At 46.9% G+C, this 20411-nt stretch overlaps 1 protein-coding gene across 3 annotated transcripts in view; it reads left to right on the forward strand.

The window, feature by feature from the left end:
* The window catches only part of LOC101689042 (minichromosome maintenance complex component 3 associated protein), a 50213-nt gene that overhangs the window by 6118 nt on the left and 23684 nt on the right, over positions 1–20411 (forward strand). For all 3 annotated transcript variants that reach the window (XM_045084285.1, XM_045084284.1, XM_045084286.1), the window contains exons 6-16: positions 619–809; positions 3870–4009; positions 5464–5661; positions 5975–6243; positions 7246–7408; positions 9462–9622; positions 10475–10716; positions 11018–11247; positions 12382–12482; positions 15899–16027; positions 16407–16520. In XM_045084285.1, coding sequence (XP_044940220.1) covers positions 619–809; positions 3870–4009; positions 5464–5661; positions 5975–6243; positions 7246–7408; positions 9462–9622; positions 10475–10716; positions 11018–11247; positions 12382–12482; positions 15899–16027; positions 16407–16520 — 1938 coding nt within the window. The remainder of the gene's footprint in view (positions 1–618; positions 810–3869; positions 4010–5463; positions 5662–5974; positions 6244–7245; positions 7409–9461; positions 9623–10474; positions 10717–11017; positions 11248–12381; positions 12483–15898; positions 16028–16406; positions 16521–20411) is intronic.

The following is a 20411-nucleotide window of genomic DNA, read 5'->3' on the forward strand; positions in this document are numbered from 1 at the left end:
GGAAGCTCAGAGACATTGCCCATTTCTGTTTAGTGTATTCCTCTACCAGAGTGAAGTGACGTGTGAAAACATGTAGGCATGTGACTTCCTCCGGGTCATAAAGTATTTCTTTTTTTTAATCCCAAGCAGAATTTCATTTTTTGGAGATAGAAATCTACAGATACTCATTTCAACTGTTTAAGTGGTTGCATCTCATTTTTAAAAAGTATGAAGTATTTTTTCTTTAAGATTTTATTTATTTTTGCACATGCATGAGAGTGTGTGGGCGAGTGTGCGTGAGCAGGGGGAAGGGGCAGAAGGAGAAGCAGGCTCTTCACTGAGCAGGGAGCCTCATGTAGGGCTTGATCCCAGGACCCTGGGATTGTGACCTGAGCCAAAGGCAGATGCCTAACCAGCTGAGCCATCCAGGCACCCAAAGAGTATGGAATATTTTAAAATCCATACATGACAAAGAGTAACAGCTCATTACAAGCCTGGTCGAGACATGTCTCATGTCCATGCCTGCAGCTTGTCAGTTTTGGAGGAGCAGAAAGTCTTGAATGATGGAAGTATTCCGAAGTAGAAGTGGTAGAAGTGCCTGATGACTACAAGGCCCTTGATATGTTACTTTCTTTGTAGTTCTCCAGTGAAGAAGCCAAGTCTTCTGAAGACCCATCAGTTTGAGGGGGACCCTTTTGATTCGGGCTCCGAGGGCTCTGAGGGTCTCGGGCCGTGTGTGTCATCGCTTAGCACCCTGATAGGCACCGTGGCTGAGACTTCTGAGGAGAAGTACCGCCTGCTTGACCAGAGGGACAGAATCATGCGGCAAGGTATGGTATGTGCATCTCAGCAGCAGTCCAGAGACCTGGCCACGGTCATGATAAGGTCATTGTAGGACCTGGGAGGAGGGAGCACCCCATGCCCATGGAGCCCCACTGTCATTGAGACCCTAGGTCCTCCAGCACAACGCATGGAGTCTTTGCTGTGCACTGGTTTCCCAAGGGAGTGGCGGGCATGGACTAGAAGGCAGGTGTGTCTTTCATTTTATTTTTGGAAGAAAATCCATAAACTGTTGATCTCATGCTAAAGTAAACATTTTAAAGGGCAATTTTTAGACATTCAGAAAGCACATATTAAACAAAAATCCAAATGTTTGGTTTGACAGAAGTCCACACAAATGAAACTTAAGAAATGTCAACCAAGGGGAAAAATCTGTAACTCCTATCACTAAGGCCTGATTTCCCTGATACAGAAAGGACCGTGGAAGTCATTGTGAAAAAGACCAGCCCAATAGAGAAACAAGTAGGCGGTCAGAAGAGTTACAGAAAAGGAAGTACACCTGACCTTGACCAGCACAAGGCTTGGGGCGTCAGCGCCCTTGCAGTCGAAAAGCCACGAAGTAACTGTTGACTCTCCAAAAACTTAACTGCTGATAGCCTACTGGTGACTTACTCGTAACAGTCAGTCGACACATATTTTGTGTGTTGATGTTTCATATCCTACAATAAATTAAGGTAGAGAAAAGAAAGTGTTGTTAAAATGATAAGGAAGAGCAAATATACTGATGGTACCATGAAAAATCTGTGTGTGTGTGGACCTGTGTAGTTCTGACCTGGGTTGTTCCAGGGTCAACTGTGTCATGTATTGGTTTTTAAGTTTTTATTTATTTATTTTTTAAAGATTTTTATTTATTTATTTGAGAGAGAGACAGTGAGAGAGAGCACGAGAGGTGAGACGGTCAGAGGGAGAAGCAGACTCCCCGTGGAGCTGGGAGCCTGATGTGGGACTCGATCCCGGGACTCCGGGACCGTGACCCTCGCTGAAGGCAGTTGCTTAACCAACTGAGCCACCCAGGCGCCCCCATGAATTGTTTTTTTTTTTTTTTTTTAAAGATTTATTTATTTACTTATTTGACAAACAGAAATCACAAGTAAGCAGGCAGAGAGGCAGAGAGAGGAGGAAGCAGGCTCCCTGCTGAGCAGAGAGCCCGATGTGGGGCTCGATCCCAGGACCCTGAGATCATGACCTGAGCCGAAGGCAGTGGTTTAACCCACTGAGCCACCCAGGCGCCCCATCATGAATTGGTTTTTAAACATACGGAAAGGTGCTCCCCCCACCACAGAGAGTAATGCCAGTTACACCCACAGAGGGGGCCTCCCCTGTCGCACCATGCTGATGCGTCCTTGAGCTGGCGGCGGACGGCTGCGCCCCACGGAAGAGGGCAGGTCGGCAGTACCTTTCAGCCTTAGGAAAGCCTGTGCCTTTGACTCAGCGCCGTCCCATGTGCAGACTCTGTCCTGCAGGCAGTCCCACACTGTGTGTGTGTGTGTGTGTGTGGTGTGGGCACACGTGTTTCACACACAAGTTGTTTGGATGACAAAGATTGGGTATTGACTATCCACATAGCGAGATTGTAAACAGCCTGAGAGAAGACGGGTTTCTTTATGGACAAAGATGTAGATATATTATGAAGTAGGAAATCACAGTGTGGAAGTATGTAGGGTGCTACGTTTGTGTATACATGGGGGGTGGGCGCGTGTTCATGTCCATGCACACATGAGTGTCCCTGCCTGTGGGGACACGAAGTAGTCTTGGAGGATGAAAGGGTCTGTTCACCTTGATCAGAGAGGGAACAAGGTGCAGGGTGGGGGGGATTTTAACATTTTTATACCTTTGGAATATAACTCATGTGCATATGTGACCTACTCAAAAAAGAAGTATTTGGTTGATTTTTAAAAGATAGGTGCAATGATCACACATGAAAGGAGAAAGTATTTGTACTTTTCTTTGCAAAGTTTTTTTACTTTGTTACATTTTTTTTTTTTTAAAGATTTTATTTATTTATTTGACAGAGAGAGATCACAAGCAGGCAGAGAGGCAGGCAGAGAGAGACGGGGAAACAGGCTTCCCGCTGAGCAGAGAGCCCGATGCGGGGCTCGATCCCAGGACCCTGAGATCATGACCTGAGCCGAAGACAGCAGCTTAATCCACTGAGCCACCCAGGCGCCCCGCTTTTTTACATATTTAAAAAAAAGATTTTATTTATTTATTTAATTGAGAGAGCGCGCGATCGCGGGAGAGAAATGGAGAAGGGGGAGCAGCAGAGGGAGAGGGAGAAGCAGACTCCCCACTCAGCAGGGAGCCGGACATGGGGCTTCATCCTGGGATCATGACCTGACCTGAAGGCAGACGTTTCAGTGACGAAGGCATCCAGGAACCCCTGCAAAGTTTTTCTTAAATTTTAGCTGTAGAATTTTACTCTTTCTGGAAGCTGTGAGTAAGTGGACTCGTCACAGTGCTTCCTTAACTTGGGAGTGAAAGCTGTTCATCGTGTCACTGACCTGGTGATTTTTATATTCCAGATAAAATTAGTACATACTGAAATTTTTCAAGATTAAAATGTGTGTATTTTAAGCTTGAGGTTGTAGTTCATCTCACTTAAAAGATACTTTTGGAACTGTTTAACCCTGTAGGCGGTAAGACTCATTTACCCAGGACCCAGGCTCTCGTAGGTGTTCTTGTAGGTGCTTCCCTCCACAGCACCAGCGGGCTGGAGTGGACGCCACAAGGTACCGAGTGAGAGAGCCAGTGTGTTTGGGGTTTACAGTCGGCAAACTGGTCTTTTTAACAAACATACGCAGCATGACTGCTGATTGTTCAGGCCGTCTGCTGCCCCCCGGCCCCGCCGTGTCATGGAGTGCAGGCCTATGGCCGTGCGAGGCGACGAGGCCTCCGGGTGCCCTGGTGCCGACGTGATGGGCCGTGCCTCCCTCTCTCTAGGCCTAGTGCTGTTCCTTGTCATTGTGTGTGGCGTTGGCCTTTCATTCTGGTCTTCCTTTTATCGTCACAGTGACTGTGTGGTTCGTTCTTCCTTTTTACTTGTCCTTTAGCGCGGGTGAAAAGAACCGACCTGGACAAAGCGAGGACTTTCGTTGGGACGTGCCCAGACATGTGTCCTGAGAAGGAGCGGTACATGCGGGAGACCCGGAGTCAGCTGAGCGTGTTTGAAGTGGTCCCAGGGACTGACCAGGTGCGGCCCTGTGTCCCTCTGGGGTCCTCTCTAGGCCCCTGTCCGTATTTAATCTTCAGGGTGGAGGTGGGATATATACGAGGGGCTTGTTCTTCTGTAAGTCTGGTACACAGTGGTACGTGATTTGGGCATTTACCTTTTTAGAGGGTGGCAAGGATTTAGAGGGTCGCTGCTACGGACTTCCACATTAAGGGGCTGGTACCGTGAGGCGTGCGTGGAGCACTTGGAGAGGCTGACTGGACCCCAGGGTACTCGAGGCTTACCTCTACATACAGATTTGTGTCACAGATTAAAAATTTCTTTTCATTTCTTTTTCCTTTTCACAGTTTTCTTCCTGTTTGTGTTTTGCGTAGTTGAGATTATGGTCTAGATGCAATTCTGTATGAATCCTTTCTACATAAGTTTTGTTACCTTTTCTTTTCTGAAAAACTCTATCAGCATTTTAAAAATGACAGCGTATTATTGATTATGTAGCTCTGTCAAAACTTCCCATTTTGTAATCACTAGATATTTAAATTTTATTAATAATTCTGTTGGGCATATTGTATGTAGTGAGTCTAAGGTATGTAGATTTTTTTCTTCTGATAGGTCCTAAGAATTAAGTTACTACGTTAGAGGGTGTGACCTTTCTTCAGGTTCCTGAACATGTGTGTGCCAATGCATGTTCCCAAATTGTTCCCCAGGAAATCTACATCATTTTAGATCCTTTTTCCTCTTCGTTAACTTTGCTTGCAGCCTTCTCTCTTGGTTGGTGGTTTTTTTGTTTGTTTGTTTGTTTGTTTTTAATTAAGATCTTATTTTTAACTAATGTCTACATATACCCAGCATGTGGCTTGAACTTAGAACCCTGACATCGAGAGTCACATGCTCCATGGACTGAGCCAGCTGGGTGCCCCATGGCTGGTGGTTTTAAGTTGCCCAGTGTGGGGACCCCAGCTGGGCAGGATATCACAGCAGAGGCTCCTGCCCCAGGAGACGGTGCTCCTGGCTTGCAGTGGATGCCCAGGGCTCAGTCCTGTAGATGTCTGGACATCTGGTGACGGCTGGAGTCTGTTACAGTGCTTCAGGGTTCTTTTCCTGTCACACCTCTGCCCTTGGAACTACGCAGGTGTGTCTCTACTTACATTCCTTCTTTCTTTTTAAAATGGTTAAGTCATCTCTGCATCCAGTGTGGGGCCTGAACTCACAGTCCCGAGATCAAGAGTTCCCGCTCCACTGACGGAGCCCGCCAGGCCCCCCACTGACATTGCTTCTGCTTCTGCACTCCGTGTTGTATTCACCAGAAACAAGTCTCTCGTTTGTTTTTGAATTTTGATCATTAGTTTCAAACAGAAACTTTACATTTTAAAATTGTATTCTGTGTTATTGATGTTGTATGAGTATGTGGGGGATTTTCCTCATTTTAAGGCCCAGCACCTGACACCCTGCTGTTCGCCCCAACTGTGTGTCCCCAGGTGGACCACGCGGCCGCGGTAAAGGAGTACAGCCGCTCCTCCGCCGATCAGGAAGAACCGCTTCCGCACGAGCTGCGGCCCTCAGCGGTGCTCAGCAGGACCATGGACTACTTGGTGACTCAGATCATGGACCAGAAGGAGGGCAGCCTGCGGGACTGGTATGACTTCGTGTGGAACCGCACCCGGGGCATACGGAAGGTATCCGCCGCTTCTGACCAGAGAATTAGAAAATGCATGTGGATTCCAAAGTTGAAGCAAGATATCTTTTCATTTTGCTCACTTACTCAGTTACATTTCGTCTGTGTAAAAGATGCTGTTATTTAAAATCCTTACAAAGTCCTGTTAAAATGTGCCTCATGGGCTTCGTTTGAAATTGACATGTGAGAAATTCAGGTAATCGTGATTCTTCTAATCGTTAGTGCACGGAAATAACATGCGTGAAATCCGTGTGTACAAGACGCGCGTATGTAAGGGGCGTGTGTGTGTGATACTCCCTCTTGCTTGTGGCCAGGACATCACGCAGCAGCACTTGTGTGACCCTGTGACGGTGTCTCTGATTGAGAAGTGCACCCGGTTCCACATCCACTGTGCTCACTTCCTGTGTGAGGAGCCCATGTCCTCCTTTGATGCCAAGATCAACAATGAGAACATGACCAAGTGCCTTCAGAGCCTGAAGGAGATGTACCAGGACCTGAGGAACAAGGGTGTGTGCTGTGCCAGTGAAGCGGAGTTCCAGGGGTACAACGTCCTGCTCAGTCTCAACAAGGGGGACATCCTAAGGTAGATTTTCAAACTTAGAAGCTCGTCTAAGCTGTGTGAAAAGGCAGGGTTGTTTTTTTTTTTTTTTTTTTAAAGACTTTACTTATTTATTTAAGACTTGATTCATTTATATGAGAGAGAGTGTGTACATGAGCCGGGGGGAGGGCAGGGGAGACGGAGAAGCAGACTCCTCGCTGAGCAGGGGGCCCGGTGCGGGGCTCTCGCCCAGGACCCTGAGATCACGGCCTGAGCCAAAGGCAATTGCTTAACATACTGAGCCACTCAGGTGCCCCTCCAGTTTTTAAAAAGATTTTTTCTTGAGAGAAAGCATGCAGGCAGGGGGAGGGGCAGAGGGGAGAAAGAATCTCCAGCAGACTCGCCACTGAGCGGGGAGCCCACGCGTGGCTCAGTCTCGTGGCCCTGCGATCACGACCGGAGCTGAAACCAAGTCAGGGGCTGAGTCGACGGAGCCACCCAGGCGCCCCAACAGGCATCTCTCTCGGTGATTCAGTCAGCCCTGTTCATTTACAAAGCAAAACAAAGTTAGATTTTGTTTTTTAGATGTCATCCCCATCAAAACCAGCTGGCAGTCATTTGGCATTAAAGTAATTCTTCGATAATCAATTCTTAAATTGATCATCGCTTGCATTTGTTTATTTACCGTCTTTTTAGAGAGCACTGCTGTTCCCAGTCCGGCTCAAGTGTGGCAGCCTCGGAGTCCGCGGGCTGAGTCGAATGGCCTACGTTAGCCTGAGTCTCTCTTTCTCAGTGCGGTTCAACTTCAGGGTTTTTTTAATCACATCCATTTTCATGGACATTTTGTCTAATTAAAAATAAAATTGAGGGTGCCTGGCTGGCTCAGTCAGTTAAACATCCAACTCCTGATCTCAGCTGAGCTCTTGATCTCAGGGTCATGAGTTCAAGGCCCCTTTTGGGCTCCATGCTGGGCCTGGAGCCTACTTAAAAAAGTTGGAAAAGGAAAAAAAATAGAATTCTAATCCCCTTGTCTCCTTTAATTAACAGAGAAGTACAGCAGTTCCATCCTACCGTGAGAAATTCCTCCGAAGTGAAATTTGCTGTTCAGGCCTTTGCTGCATTGAACAGTAATAATTTTGTGAGATTTTTCAAACTGGTCCGGTCGGCTTCTTACCTGAATGCTTGTCTTTTACACTGTTATTTTAATCAGGTGAGTAATGCAGCTATACTTGAAGAATTGGAAGAAATCAGATCGTTACTTTTGGTATTTGCTGTTTTCGCAGTTCCAAGTTCGCTCTCGTGTAAACCCTGCAGCACGTCCCCGAGGGGGCTGCCTGCATTACCTTGTGTCACAGGGTCTGGCATCATGGACCACTGATGGAAGAGGCCATGTGACGGAAAATGCTGTTGCTAGGTTCAGATCAGAGACATATCTTTAGAATGATAGGACTTTAGTTTCAGCACTATCATTTTCTTGGAAACAAACCAAAAATAAAATTTTGCACATAAAGGTCCCTGATTTAAAAATTCGTAAGTGTTATTAATCTAAATTTTGGGAGTGAGCCTGATGATGCTGAATCCATTTCAATAAATACCTGAAGGGCCTGCTTCTTGTTGAGTACTGTGCTGTGCCCTGGGTTGCAAACCTCAGGGAAGTGCAGACCAGGTCTAACCTGGTGCTTTGCAAGAGTCTGAATGCCTGGTCCCAGAATTCCCACAGTCTGGTCTTCAGCCCCAGCCCCCGACAGCGCATGCCCTGTGCTGCTCCCAGCTGCAAGGGGTCCGCTGGGTGGGGAGGCGGCGGCTGGGGTGGAGGGGGAGGTGAGTCTTAGGACCTGGCCAGCTGGTTCAGAGACTTCAGGTTGTTTTTCTTCTTTGGTCACCCATCAGGTCCTTTGGTAAACAGTGACTGAGCCCATGGTCATAGCCGAGGCAGAGGGTCTTCAAGTTTGTTCATTGTCCTGTCTGAGAATTGCCAACAGCAGTGTCATTGTGGAACAAATGAAAAGATTTTTTAACAGTGTGCCATTTGGAGAACTCTGTGCATTCAGTAAATAAAACTGATAGTTATTATTTTCAAAATGATTATGTAATATTCTTAGAATGTTAGCCGTTTGTGCCCGTTTTAATAATTTGAAACAAAAAGGACATCTAAATGCTTTAGAGAAACGAAGTGTTTGACATGGGCCCAAGGGCTCCCTTTCTCAGCTCCACCTGCTGTGATGCGTCCTATCCCTCCAACCCCGGCACAGTCCTGCCTCAGGGCCTTTGCATGTGCTATTGTCGCTGCTGTGCTCTATCCTCACAGAGCCATATGGTGCTCACCTTCTTCAGGCCTTGGCTTGCCTGCCACCGCGGCAGAGAACCCCCCCCCCCCCGCTTGCCTGCCTCCTCTGCCTTCCTCTGTCGCGCCGTCGCCACGAAATGTGTATTTCACAGGTTCATTTTGTTCGTTGTTGGTCCCTCCCTAACACATCAGGTCTGGGGCAAAGGTTTTGCTTTGTTCATTGTTGTGTGCTCCACGTTAGCAATGCCAGGTGAGAAGTAAATTCTCGATAAACCCTGTTAGAATTAACACTGCAGGAGGATGCAAGGGGTCGCCCAGGGTCCTGGCACCCACATGCACGTTTTGTTAACATTTTCCTGTCTTCTTTTTTTAAAGCACTTGTTAGGAATCTCATGCCATTTCTGCACTTTTCTGTGGCGCTCTTTCATCTCTGATGATTTTTAATATCCTAGAGCTTTGTGTTGAACGGATGGTATGCAGTAGACCTTCCACATGTCCTGCTGATGCATGATTTGTCTTCTAGGGTTTCTTTCTTTGTTTTGTTTGTTTTTGAAGATTTGCTTACTTGTCAGAGAGAGAGCATGCATGTGCCGCACAAGTAGGGGAGGGGCAGGCAGAGGGAGAAGCAGACGTCCCACTGAGCAGGGAGCCTGATGCAGGCCTCAGTCCCAGGACCCTGGGGTCGTGTCCTGAGCTGAAGGCAGACACTTAATCGACTGAGCCCCCCCCCAGCATCCAGGGTTTCCTTCATGGCCTAACCGGTCCTGTGTGTGAGACCGACTGTTCCACTGTGTCACTGGCATTTTGGAGCATCTTCTGCTGAGCAAATGCCCTGGCGATTGCTGAGCCTGGGCCTCTTAGTACTGGATTGCTTTCCAGCGGGACTGAGCTACAGCAGGACCCTGTCCCCCATGGTGGCATTTCGTGGTCATGGAGACTGGCTCCTTAACGCTGCAGTGACGGCTTCTCTCTTCAGATCCGAAAAGATGCTCTCCGAGCGCTCAACATCGCGTACACTGTGAGCACGCAGCGCTCCACGGTCTTTCCCCTGGACAGTGTGGTGCGCATGCTGCTGTTCCAAGACGGGGAAGAGGCCACAGACTTCCTGAACTTCTATGGTCTCACAGTCTCTGATGGGTAAGAGCAGAGGGTGGCTGCGGGGCCTCTCTCTGTCTCTGTGTTTTCTCTTTGAATTCTGTTAAGGGCTGGGAAGTGCCACCTACGTGCCAGGCCCCAGAGAGGGCCTACTCCGCAGGCCGTCTCCCCGGTGCAGGTGAACACGGCGAGGTTCCGAGTGTGGGAGTGGGGGGCAGGCCCTGATCAGACACTGCTAGCAGATTGCTTTCAGACCCGTTTCTTTGCAATTCCAAAATCAGTGCTTTTCACAAGTTACTGAAGAAACTAAAGGTAAAGGTTAGGGTCTGCCTTATTCTTTCTTTCGAACATGGCTTCTGCAGGCCAGGGACTACCACTGCCCACCTGTGGTGGCCCCGACAGGCACTGGTGGTCAGGCCAGGAGCTTCTCTGCTGCTTGGAGTCAGTGTTTTGAGAACCTGATGAAACTCCTGGACCCTCTCCCAGTAAATGGCACCGTAAAGTGCACCATGTCCTGTTCCAGATTGCTGTTTCTCTGACTCTTCCCTCCTCTTCGCTCCTTGCCAGCCCCTTCCTGTCTGCTTCCTGCAGGCCAGGCCTCCCAGACACATGTGGCTTTGGTATAAGACAGGAGCATGCAGGTGTGTGTTGTTGGCTGTGTGCTAGTAGGCCAGGAGGCTCCCATGTCACAAGGGAATGTCCAGGCTGGCAGCTTGGGTACTGTGGGCTGGGGCACCAGATCGGCCTTTACTGTCTCCCTCTTCATTGACACACGGTAGTGGGGTGACCCAGTGATGTGGACGGGGCTCCCAGCATTGCTGCTGGGAGATGAGAAGGTGAAAGTAGGCTTCTCGCCTGTGTAATGCTTCTCTGGGTTCTCTGTGGTCTGGGTAGCTGTGTCGAGCTGAACCGGTCCTCGTTCCTGGAGCCAGAGGGGTTGTCCAAGGCCAGGAAGTCGGTGTTTATTACCAGGAAGCTGACTGTGTCGGTCGGGGAGATCGTGAATGGAGGGCCGCTGCCCCCCGTCCCTCGTCATACCCCCGTGTGCAGCTTCAACTCCCAGAACAAGTACATCGGGGAGAGCCTGGCTGCAGAGCTGCCTGTGGGCACCCAGAGACCCAGCTTGGACACAGTAGGTAAGAAGCTGCTGTTGCGTGCAGGAACCAGCCTCGCCTCTCCAGGAAGCCTCTCTGGGGGTAGGAGTGTCTGGCTCATGTTGTGGGTTGGGGTGGGCTTGCTGGGTATTTGCTCTGGGCTCCGATATTCCTCCCCCTCAAGAGGGGCCCGAATGGCTCCCTGATGACGCGGTGCTTGCCTCCCACAGGTGAAGCACGCTTTGTCCCCTCTGACGTGGCTCGGGAGGGTGGCTAGCCCTGAGGGTCACTGTGGGTGCCTGGGGGTTGTCTTAAGTGTTCTCACTTGCCTGTTCCCTTCCAGGTGGGGCGAAAGGAGAGGCATGTGGGGCGGAGGCAGAGGTACCGCCAACCACTCTCCTCCAGCAGCCCCTTCCCAGTGCTGCACCCACACCAGCTTCTCTGCCTCACGTCCCAGCACCGACCCCGAGCATAGTGCCTGGCCTCTTCCAGCCCCCTGGGCAGCCCCCCATACAGCCCCCTGCGCAGCCCGAATTGCTTCCTCCGAGGCCTGCACCTTCGTACTCTGATGCGGTAAGGAATCTTCCAGATTAGGGCTCCAAGGGTTGTGCAGGTGTCCCCAGAAGTGTCTGATGTCTAGTCTGACCCGTTGTCTGTAGATCGAACCCACAGAGGTGCTTGCGCTGTGGCTCTCAAGCGTTCTGAGTGCCAGCCGGGGTGGCTTGAGCCTTCGTCCTTCTGACGGGGTGCCTGGGACCCTGAGCTTTGGGAGGCCCCGCACCAGGCCCCCTAGCTTGTTGCCCGTGTCTGCTTGAAAGGGCTGGAGCTCAGACTCTGGAGGAGGTGGAAGGGTTCTTGTGGACATAACGTGAGGGTCGCAGGAAGTCCTGCCCTGCACTGATGGCTCTGCAGACACGTGGGTCTCTGTGGGCCACCCTCAGCCCTGCGGAGTGGGCTGTGTTGCGTAGTCTCCCACGAGGGGTCTAGGGAGAGGCCCTGGCTGCAGTCCCTTAGCTGCAGGTGGCAGGGCTGGGGCCGAGCCCCAAGGCCGGTCCAGAGCCTCCGTCTGCGTTGCTGTCCTCAGAGCAGCACTCTGTCGCTTCCTGTCCCAGTGCCATCTGGCACCGCCGACGTGTCTGCTCTGGGTGATGTTCTGCACTGCTCAGTGGGAGAGCCAGCGGACCTGTGACCGGGGTACATGTGAGGCCCCAGGCGGCACTGTGTGCCCTCTGATGGGGTTGAACGGGGCCCGTCTACCACACGGGTTGTGGGATCGGGCTCGCCACCCTGCTGCTGGGGCAGGGGCGTGGAGGAAGCCCGAGACGATTGTGAAGGCCGGCTAGAGAAGCCGACCGTGTCTGATGTGGTGTGGGGGGCAGCGTGGGGCGGTGTCGAGCAGGCAGCAGGCTTGCGCTGTCCTCTTCCAGAAGGTTTCTCTCTGTTCAGTAGCGGGAAACCTTTCCGGACGCAGCGTGGCCGATTCCCACATGAGGACTGTCCGATGCCCTCAGACAGCGTCCACTGATGCGGTTGTGAAGGGATGTTTTCGTCTTGGGGCCGGGGGATGCTCCCTGAGACCGTCTTGGGTTCTGCAAAGGTTTCCAGTACCGTTAGGCTGTAGGGCTAGATTGTTCGGTTTTAAGCTCAGTCCGGATCGAGGCAGTGTTTCTCGCTGGCGGCGCGCTGACCCGTCTGCCCTCTCCTTAGGACCTGGCTCAAGTGGTGGATGAGCTCATCCAGGAGGTTCTTCAGAGGGACTGTGAGGAGGTTGGTGCCGCTGGGGCGGCCTTCGCGACCACAGCTCTGGGGTGAGTGCGGGGCCCCACCTGCTCTGAAGCTGTCGGCCTGCTGGGGGCTTTCCCTGTCCCCTGTGTTTCTCCTTAGAGAGCTGCTGTCAGCCTTGGACAGGAGGTCGCAGCTGCTCATTTGTACAGGCTTAACTCTTGGTCCCATCCTCTAGGCAGGTACAACTGTGTGTGTGTGCTTTTTGAGCAATGTTAGGGTTATTAAAGTTGTAAGTTAAGCATTTTATAGTATAATGAAATTTCTTTGGAGATTTCAAACTACAGTTATAAATTTCATATATCTGATTCTATCTACTATTGTAAAGATGTAATCTTAATAAATTTAATAATCAGAATTTTTCTAAGACTTAAACAACTTACTAATTGATTTAGTAAATCAGAGTGTTCTAAGGATTTCAAACACGTTTTAAAAACCCTATACACACGAAATCACACAGTGATTAAGAATATAATTGCATTTATATAAATGTAGGTGACTCAAAAGGGCTACTGTTATTGATAGGTCTGATGGATTTTCTTATACTGGAGTCAGCAGGGAGCCCGATATGAGGCTTGATCCTAGGACCCTGGATCATGACCTGAGCCTAAGGCAGACGCTTAACCGACTCAGCCACCAGGCGCCCTTAAGTTTTTTATAGTAGTCGTCAGAGCGAGTGCCGAGTGGTATCTTGTAGTTTGGGTTGCATCTCCCTAATGACTAATGATGTCGAGCCCGTTCTCTTGTGCTCGTTTGCTGTTCACGCATCTGCTTTGGAGAGATCTACGCTCCAACTCCTTGTTCCTCCTTGAATCGGTTTTTGTTGTTGTGTTTGTAGGACTTTGTCTGTTTCTGGGTATTAATCCTGTTCTGTTTGGGAATGTCTTTTCTGTTTGATTTGTCTTTTCACTCTCTTGATAGTGTCCTTAGATACACAGAAGTCTTAAGTCTTTTGTAGTCCATTTTCTCTAACTGTTCTTTTGTTGCCTGTACTTCGGGCTTTATATTTAAGAAACTGCCAAGTCCAAAGTTATGAATATTTTCCTGTGTTTTCTTCTAAGAAAATGATAGTTTTAACTCTTAAGTTTAGGTCTTTGATCTGTGTTTGTTTTGTTTTCATGTATACGATAAAGATCTAACACCATGCTTTTTGTATATTTTTTGAGCTATGGAATTACCTTCTTTTCCTCTTTGAATGGTCTTGGCAGCCTTGTTGGCAATCAGCTGGTCATATACATGAGGGTTTCCTTCTGGATTCTCTCCATTCTGCTCTGTTGGTCCATATGCCTTTTTTAATGCCAGTACCACATCGTTTTGATTGCCCTAGTTTTGTAGTAAGTTGTAGTAAGTGTTGATGTCACAAGGCATGAGTCCTTCAACTTTGTTTCTCCTTTTCCAGATCGTTCTACTATTTGATGTCCCTTAAAATTCCATATGAATTTTATGATGAGTTTTTCTTTTTTTTTCCCTGAGAGTGAGTGAGCTGGGGTGGGGTTTGTAGAGGGAGGGAGGGAGAGAATCTTAAGCAGGCTTCATGTCCAGCGCAGAGACTGACCTGGAGCTGGATCTCATGACTGTGAGATCATGATGTTATCTGCGCTGGAATCAAGAGTTGGACGCTTAACTGACTGAGCCAGCCAGATGCCTCTGGGATGAGTTTTTCTGTTTCTGCAAAATGCTTCTAGGATTTTGATAGTGATTGCATTGAATCTGTAGATTGCTTTGGATAGTACTGATATCTTAACATTACGTCTTCCAGACTAGGGGTGCCTGGCTGGCTCAGTTGGTAGATCATGTGACTCTTGATCTTGGGGTTGTGAATTTGAGCCCCATGTTACTTAAAATAAAAAGTTTTCTAGTCTAGCCACATGGGTTGTTGTCTTTCTATGTGTTTAGGTCATCCTTAACTTCTCTCAGCAATGTTTTCTGCTTTTCACTGTGTAGGTCTTTCATCTCCTTGGTTAAGTTTATTACTAATTGCTTTATTCTTTTTTTTAAAGATTTTATTTATTTACTTGAGAGAGAATGAGTGAGAGAGAGCATGAGCGAGGAGAAGGTCAGAGGGAGAAGCAGACTCCCCAAGGAGCTGGGAGCCCAATGCGGGACTCGATCCCGGAATTCCGGGATTATGACCTGAGCCACCCAGGCGCCCCTAATTGCTTTATTCTTTTCAGTGCTATTTTAAATCCAGTTGTTTGCTTAATTTCACTTTTAGAATGTTCATTGCTAGCATATAGAAATATTAATTTTTTTCAAATATTTTTATTTATTGATTCGAGAGAGAGAGACAGTGGTGGGGAGGGGCAGAGGGAGAAACAGATTCCCCACTGAGCTGGTAGCCTGAAATGGGGCTCCATCCCAGGACCCCGAGATGATGATCTGAGCCAAAGGCCGGTGTCCACAACCAACTGAGCTACCTAGGAACCCCTGATTTTTTTTGATCCTTATATTTCAATCTTGTTAAACTTGTTAGTTCCAATAGGTTTTGAGCAGAATTCTTAGGATTTTCTATATACCAGATCATGTTCTCAGTGAATAGATAATAATTTTTTTCTTCCCTTATAGTTTGGATGTTTCTTATTTTTCTAACTTCCAAAGTAGTATTGAATAGAAGCAGCAAATAGGTCATCCATGTCTTTTTGCTGGCTTTAGAGAATAAGCTCTCAGTCTCTCACATGTGAATATGATGTTAGCTGTGGTTTTTTCATATATAGGCTATATCATGTTTAGAGAATTCTTTCTGTTTCTAGTTTTTTTTAGTGCTTTTATCATGAAATAGGGCTGGATTTTGTCAGATGCTCTTTCTGCATCAATTGGGATGATCATACGAGCTTTTCCCTTCATTTTATTTGTATGTTTGTCTTACATTGTTTTTCATTTGTTGAACTATCCTTGCATTCCAGCAGTAAATCTCACTTGGTAATTTTCTGTAACCCTTTAAATATATTGTTGAATTTTTGTTTATTGGTGTTTTGTTGAGGATTTCCACATTAGTATCCTTCAGGGATTTTGGTCTGTGGTTTTCTTACAGTGTCTTTGTCTAGTTTTGGTATCAGTGTATCATTCAGGGCAATGCTGGCTTCACAGAAAGTGTTTGTAAATGTTTCTTCCTCTTTTCCTCTTCAGATTTTTAGAACCATTTGACAAAGGTTAGGTCTTCCTTAAGTGTTTGATACAATTTGTCAGTGAAGCCATCTGGTTTTTGACTTTTCTTTGTTGGGAGGGGTTTCTGAATACTGAGTCAATCTTTTAAGTTATAGGTCTATTCAGATTTTCTGTTTCTACATGAGTCAGTTTTGATAGCTTGTGTGTTTTAGACATAAGCTTAAGTTTAATGTTCAAGCCAAATGTGATTTTTTCTCGCCAATGTTAACGTTTAGTCATGTGGCTTGTTTGCCTATTATTTATTTATTTGGAATGATACCCCCTTTTCTCTGCCTAGCGTTTCCAATGCTGCTATGGAGGAGCTATTAACAGCGGCAACCGCAGGCATTTTGAGGCGCGTAGCAGTGGAAGAAGTGGCTAAGGAAAGGGAGCGCAGGGAGGAGGAGAGGCGGCAGGCAGAGGAGAGGTGAGTGTGCGCAGGAGGTCAGAGTGTGTGGGCACAGGACAGAACCCGCCCCGGCCTGGGATGCTCTTACCGGTGTCCACTGCACGGGCGTCCGGCCCCCCGGTTCACCCCGCACCCTCCTACACTGCCGCCCAGGTCATGGGTGGAGGGTCTGGGGCCACACCCGCCTTGGGAGCAGCAGCTGGAGCTGGGGGCAAGGGTGGCAGTCGGGGGAGCTGGCGTGTGCGTGGCCGTGCGGCTTGTCTGTTGGGACCAGAGGAGTGGGCTTGCTGGCTGAGGCCGCACAACTCCGATCCCAACTTTTGAGGTCAGAGCGAGTGTTGACACTTTTTTTGGTCTTAAACTTTACCCTTGTGCCCTTTTATCCTTTTACCCTCAGGTTGAAACAAGAGAGAGAACTGGTGTTAACTCAGCTGAGCCAGGGCCTGGCAACAGAGCTGACAGAACTTGTCGTGACAGAATGCGTGAGGGAAACCTGCTCCCAGGAGCTGAAGTAAATGGAGGGCTGGTATCTTGCAGTTCAAGGGTGTGGGGTGGGAGAGAAGCGGGCTACTGAGGCCCTGCGGCCAGCCTGGTGCAGTTCAGGCTAGCTGGGTTTCACTTTGACAAGGAGCTTAGCTTTCGAATGGCCACACAGTAAGACGCAGTAAGACACAGTGATCCCTGTTCTTGGGTGTGTGCCGCCTCCGGAGAGGGCTCCCTTCCACTCCGGACCTCGTGTGGTTCCTGCCCTAGTTGCGGGCATGTGTCCGTCAGCAAAATAATCCACTGGTATCTTCTACGCTCCGAGGTATTTACTGCTAGTTTTTTTCAAGTAGAAGATTCTTCTGTTGCTTCATATGTTAAAAGATTTCTTTGAGGTATCTCATTTAAGAATTTTAGTAACTTCTTTTTTTTAAATTGAAGTGTAATTAACATGCAGTATTGTACTAGTTTCCGGTATACAGCATATTTATTCGAAAGTTCTATCAATTATTCAGTGCTCACCATGGTAAGTGTAGTCACCACCTGTCACCGTATGATGTTGTTACAGTATTTATTAGTCACTCTGCCCTGTGCTATACTTTTCATCTCTGGGACTTACCTGGTGTTTGACTGGAAGTTTGAGTGTCTTAATCCTCTTCATCTATTTCACTCATTACCCCCTACCTACCTCCGCTCTGGCAGCCACCAACTCTCTAGATTTAAAATCTGTTCTTCTTTATTCTTTTGTTCTGTTTTTTAGATTCCATGTGTAAGTGGACTCATGGTATTTGTCTTTTTCTGTCTTAGTTCCCTTAGCACATTATTCTGTGTCCGTCCATGTTGTTGCAAATAGCAAGATCTCATTCTTGTTTGATGGCTGAGTAGTAGTCTGTTACACACACGCACGCACACACCATATTTTTATTTACTTATTTACTTTCAAAGATTATTTATTTATTTGACAGAGATCACGAGCAGGCAGAGAGGCAGACAGAGAGAGAGGAGGAAGCAGGCTCCCCGCTGAGCAGAGAGCCCGATGCGGGACTCGATCCCAGGACCCTGAGATCATGACCTGAGCCGAAGGCAGAGGCTTAACCCACTGAGCCACCCAGGCACCCCACATATTTTTATTTATTTATGTATCTGTGGACACATAAGTTTCTTCTGTATCTTGGCTATTGTACATAATGCTGTTATAAACCTAGGGTGCATATAACTTTTCAAATTGGTTTTTAGTTTCTTTAGGCAAATACCCAGTAAGTAGAATTACTGGATCATATGCCGTTTTAAGTTTTAATTTTTTAAGGAGACTTCATACTGTTTTCCACAACGGTTGTACTAATTCACATTCCCACCAGTAGTAGACGAGGGTTCCCTTTTCTCCACGTCCTGGACAACATCATTATCTCTTGCCTATTTGATCCCAGCCATTCTGACTGAGGTTGGATCTCTTTATGGTTTTCATTCACATCTCCTTGATGATTAGTGATGTTGAGCATCTTTTCATATGTTTTTTGGAAAAATGTCTGTATATGTCTTTGGAAAAATGTCTGTTCAGGTCCTCTGTCTGTTTTTAATCAGTTTTTTTTTGTGGGTTTTTTTGTTTGTTTGTTTTGTTTTTTGGTGTTGAGTTCTGCAAGTTCTTAATAATATTTTGGATATTAACCCCATATTGGATATATCATTTACAGGTACCTTATCCTGTTCACGGGGTTGCCTTATTGTTTTGCTGATAGTTTCCTTCACTGTGCGTAAGCTTTTTATTTTGGTGTAATCTTAGTAGTTTATTTTTTTTTATTTTTTTAAAGATTTTATTTATTTATTTGACAGACAGAGATCACAAGTAGGCAGAGAGGCAGGCAGAGAGAGAGAGAGAGAGAGGGAAGCAGGCTTCCTGTGGAGCAGAGAGCCCGATGCGGGGCTCGATCCCAGGATCCTGAGATCATGACCTGAGCCGAAGGCAGCAGCCCAAACCACTGAGCCACCCAGGCGCCCCTTAGTAGTTTATTTTTGCTTTTGTTTCCTTTGTCTAAGGAGACACATCCATTAATATGTTGCTAAGGCTGATGAAGGAGAGTTACTGCCTATGTTTTCTTTTAGGAGTGTTAAGGTTTCAGCTGTTACACTGAGAACTTTATTTTGAGTCTCTCTCTTTTTTTTAAAGATTTTATTTATTTGTCAGAAAGAGAGAGAGCGCGCACAAGCAGGCAGAGTGGCAGCAGAGGCAGAGAGAGAAGCAGGCTCCCCACTGAGCAAGGAGTCCGATGTGGGACTCGATCCCAGGACTCTGGGATCCTGACCCAAGCGGAAGGTAGTGGCTTAACCAACTGAGCCACCCAGGTGTCCCGAGTCTCTTTTTTAAAAAAAAATTTTATTTATTTGAGAGAGAGAGTGAGTGAGAGAGAACATGAGCGAGGAGAAGGCCAAAGGGAGAAGCCGACTCCCCACGGAGCTGGGAGCCCGATGCGGGACTCCGTCCGGGGACTCCAGGATCATGACGAGCCGAAAGCAGTGGCTTAAGCAACTGAGCCAGCCAGGCGCCCCTATTTCGAGTTTCTTTTTGTTTTTTTTTTTTGTTTTTTTTTTTTTTAAAGATTTTATTTATTTATTTGACAGAGAGAAATCACAAGTAGTGAGAGGCCAGCCAGGCGCCCCTATTTCGAGTTTCTGAGATTTTGACCTGAGCCGTGCGGACTGAGGAACCCGGCGTACAGTTTCAGTATAGTTTCCTTCCTGTACAGGCAGCTATCCAGTTTGCTCTACTCCCTTTGTTGAAAATCATCTTTTCTCCGTTGTATATTCCTTCCTCCTTTGTTTGCAGACGATTGACCATGAAGTATGACCCGCTATCCCATTCCGTTAGTCTCTGGATCTGTTTTTCTGCCAGTACCATACTATTTTGAATACTGGAGTTCTGTAGCATATGATGAAATTTGGGATTATGATGCTTAAAACTTTGTTATTCTTTCTCAAGATTGCTTTGTCTATTCAGGGTCTTTGTGGTTCCCCACAAATTTCAGTGTTACTTGTTTTTGATCTGTGAAAAATGCTGTTGGTATTTTGATAGGGATTATATTTTCTATTTCTTTGAGTGGCGTGAACATTCTAACAGTATTAATTCTTCTGACGCATGAACATGAAATACCTTTTCGTTTGTGTCATCTTCAGTTTCTTTAATCAGTGTTTTCTAGTTTTCAGAGTATAGGTCTTTTACTTCCTTGGTTAAATTTATTCCTAGGCATTTTATTCTTTTTGGTACGACTGTAAATGGGATTGTTTACTGAATTTCTCCTTTGGCTACTTTGTTATTAGTGTATAGAAATGTAGCAGATTTCTGTGTATTAATTTTGTATCCTGAAACTATTGAATTCATTTATTAGTTCTCAGTTCTGATGGTTTTTTGGTGGAGTCTTTAGGGTGTTCTATATGTAGTATCACTCATCTGCAAATACTGACGGTTTTACTTCTTTTTTACCAATTTGGGTGTCTATTTCTTTTTCTTGTCTTATTGCTGTAGCTGGGACTTCCAGTACAGTATCGGGAAAAACATGGTGAGAGTGGCATTCTTGACCTGTTACTCATCTTAGAGGAAAAACTCTCAGTTTTTCACCACTGAGTACGATGTTTGCTCTGGGTTTTTCATATGTGGCCTTTCTTATGTTGGAATGTGGTCCCTCTAAACATACTTTGTTGAGGGTTTTTATCATGAGTGGCTGTTGTATTTTGTCAAATGCTTTTTCTGCATTTGTTGAGATAATCATGTTAATGTGTGTCATATTGATTTGCACATATTGAACCAGCTTTTGTATCCCTGTAATAAATCCCACTTGATTGTGGTGAATTATTTTTTTAATGTATTGTTGAATTCAGTTTGCTAATATTTTGTTGAGGATTTTTGCATGTGTTCATCAGGGAGATT

This window comes from Mustela putorius, unplaced genomic scaffold, assembly GCF_011764305.1.
Source record: "Mustela putorius furo isolate JIRA1106 unplaced genomic scaffold, ASM1176430v1.1 tig00000765_pilon_pilon_pilon, whole genome shotgun sequence".
NCBI lineage: Eukaryota > Metazoa > Chordata > Mammalia > Carnivora > Mustelidae > Mustela > Mustela putorius.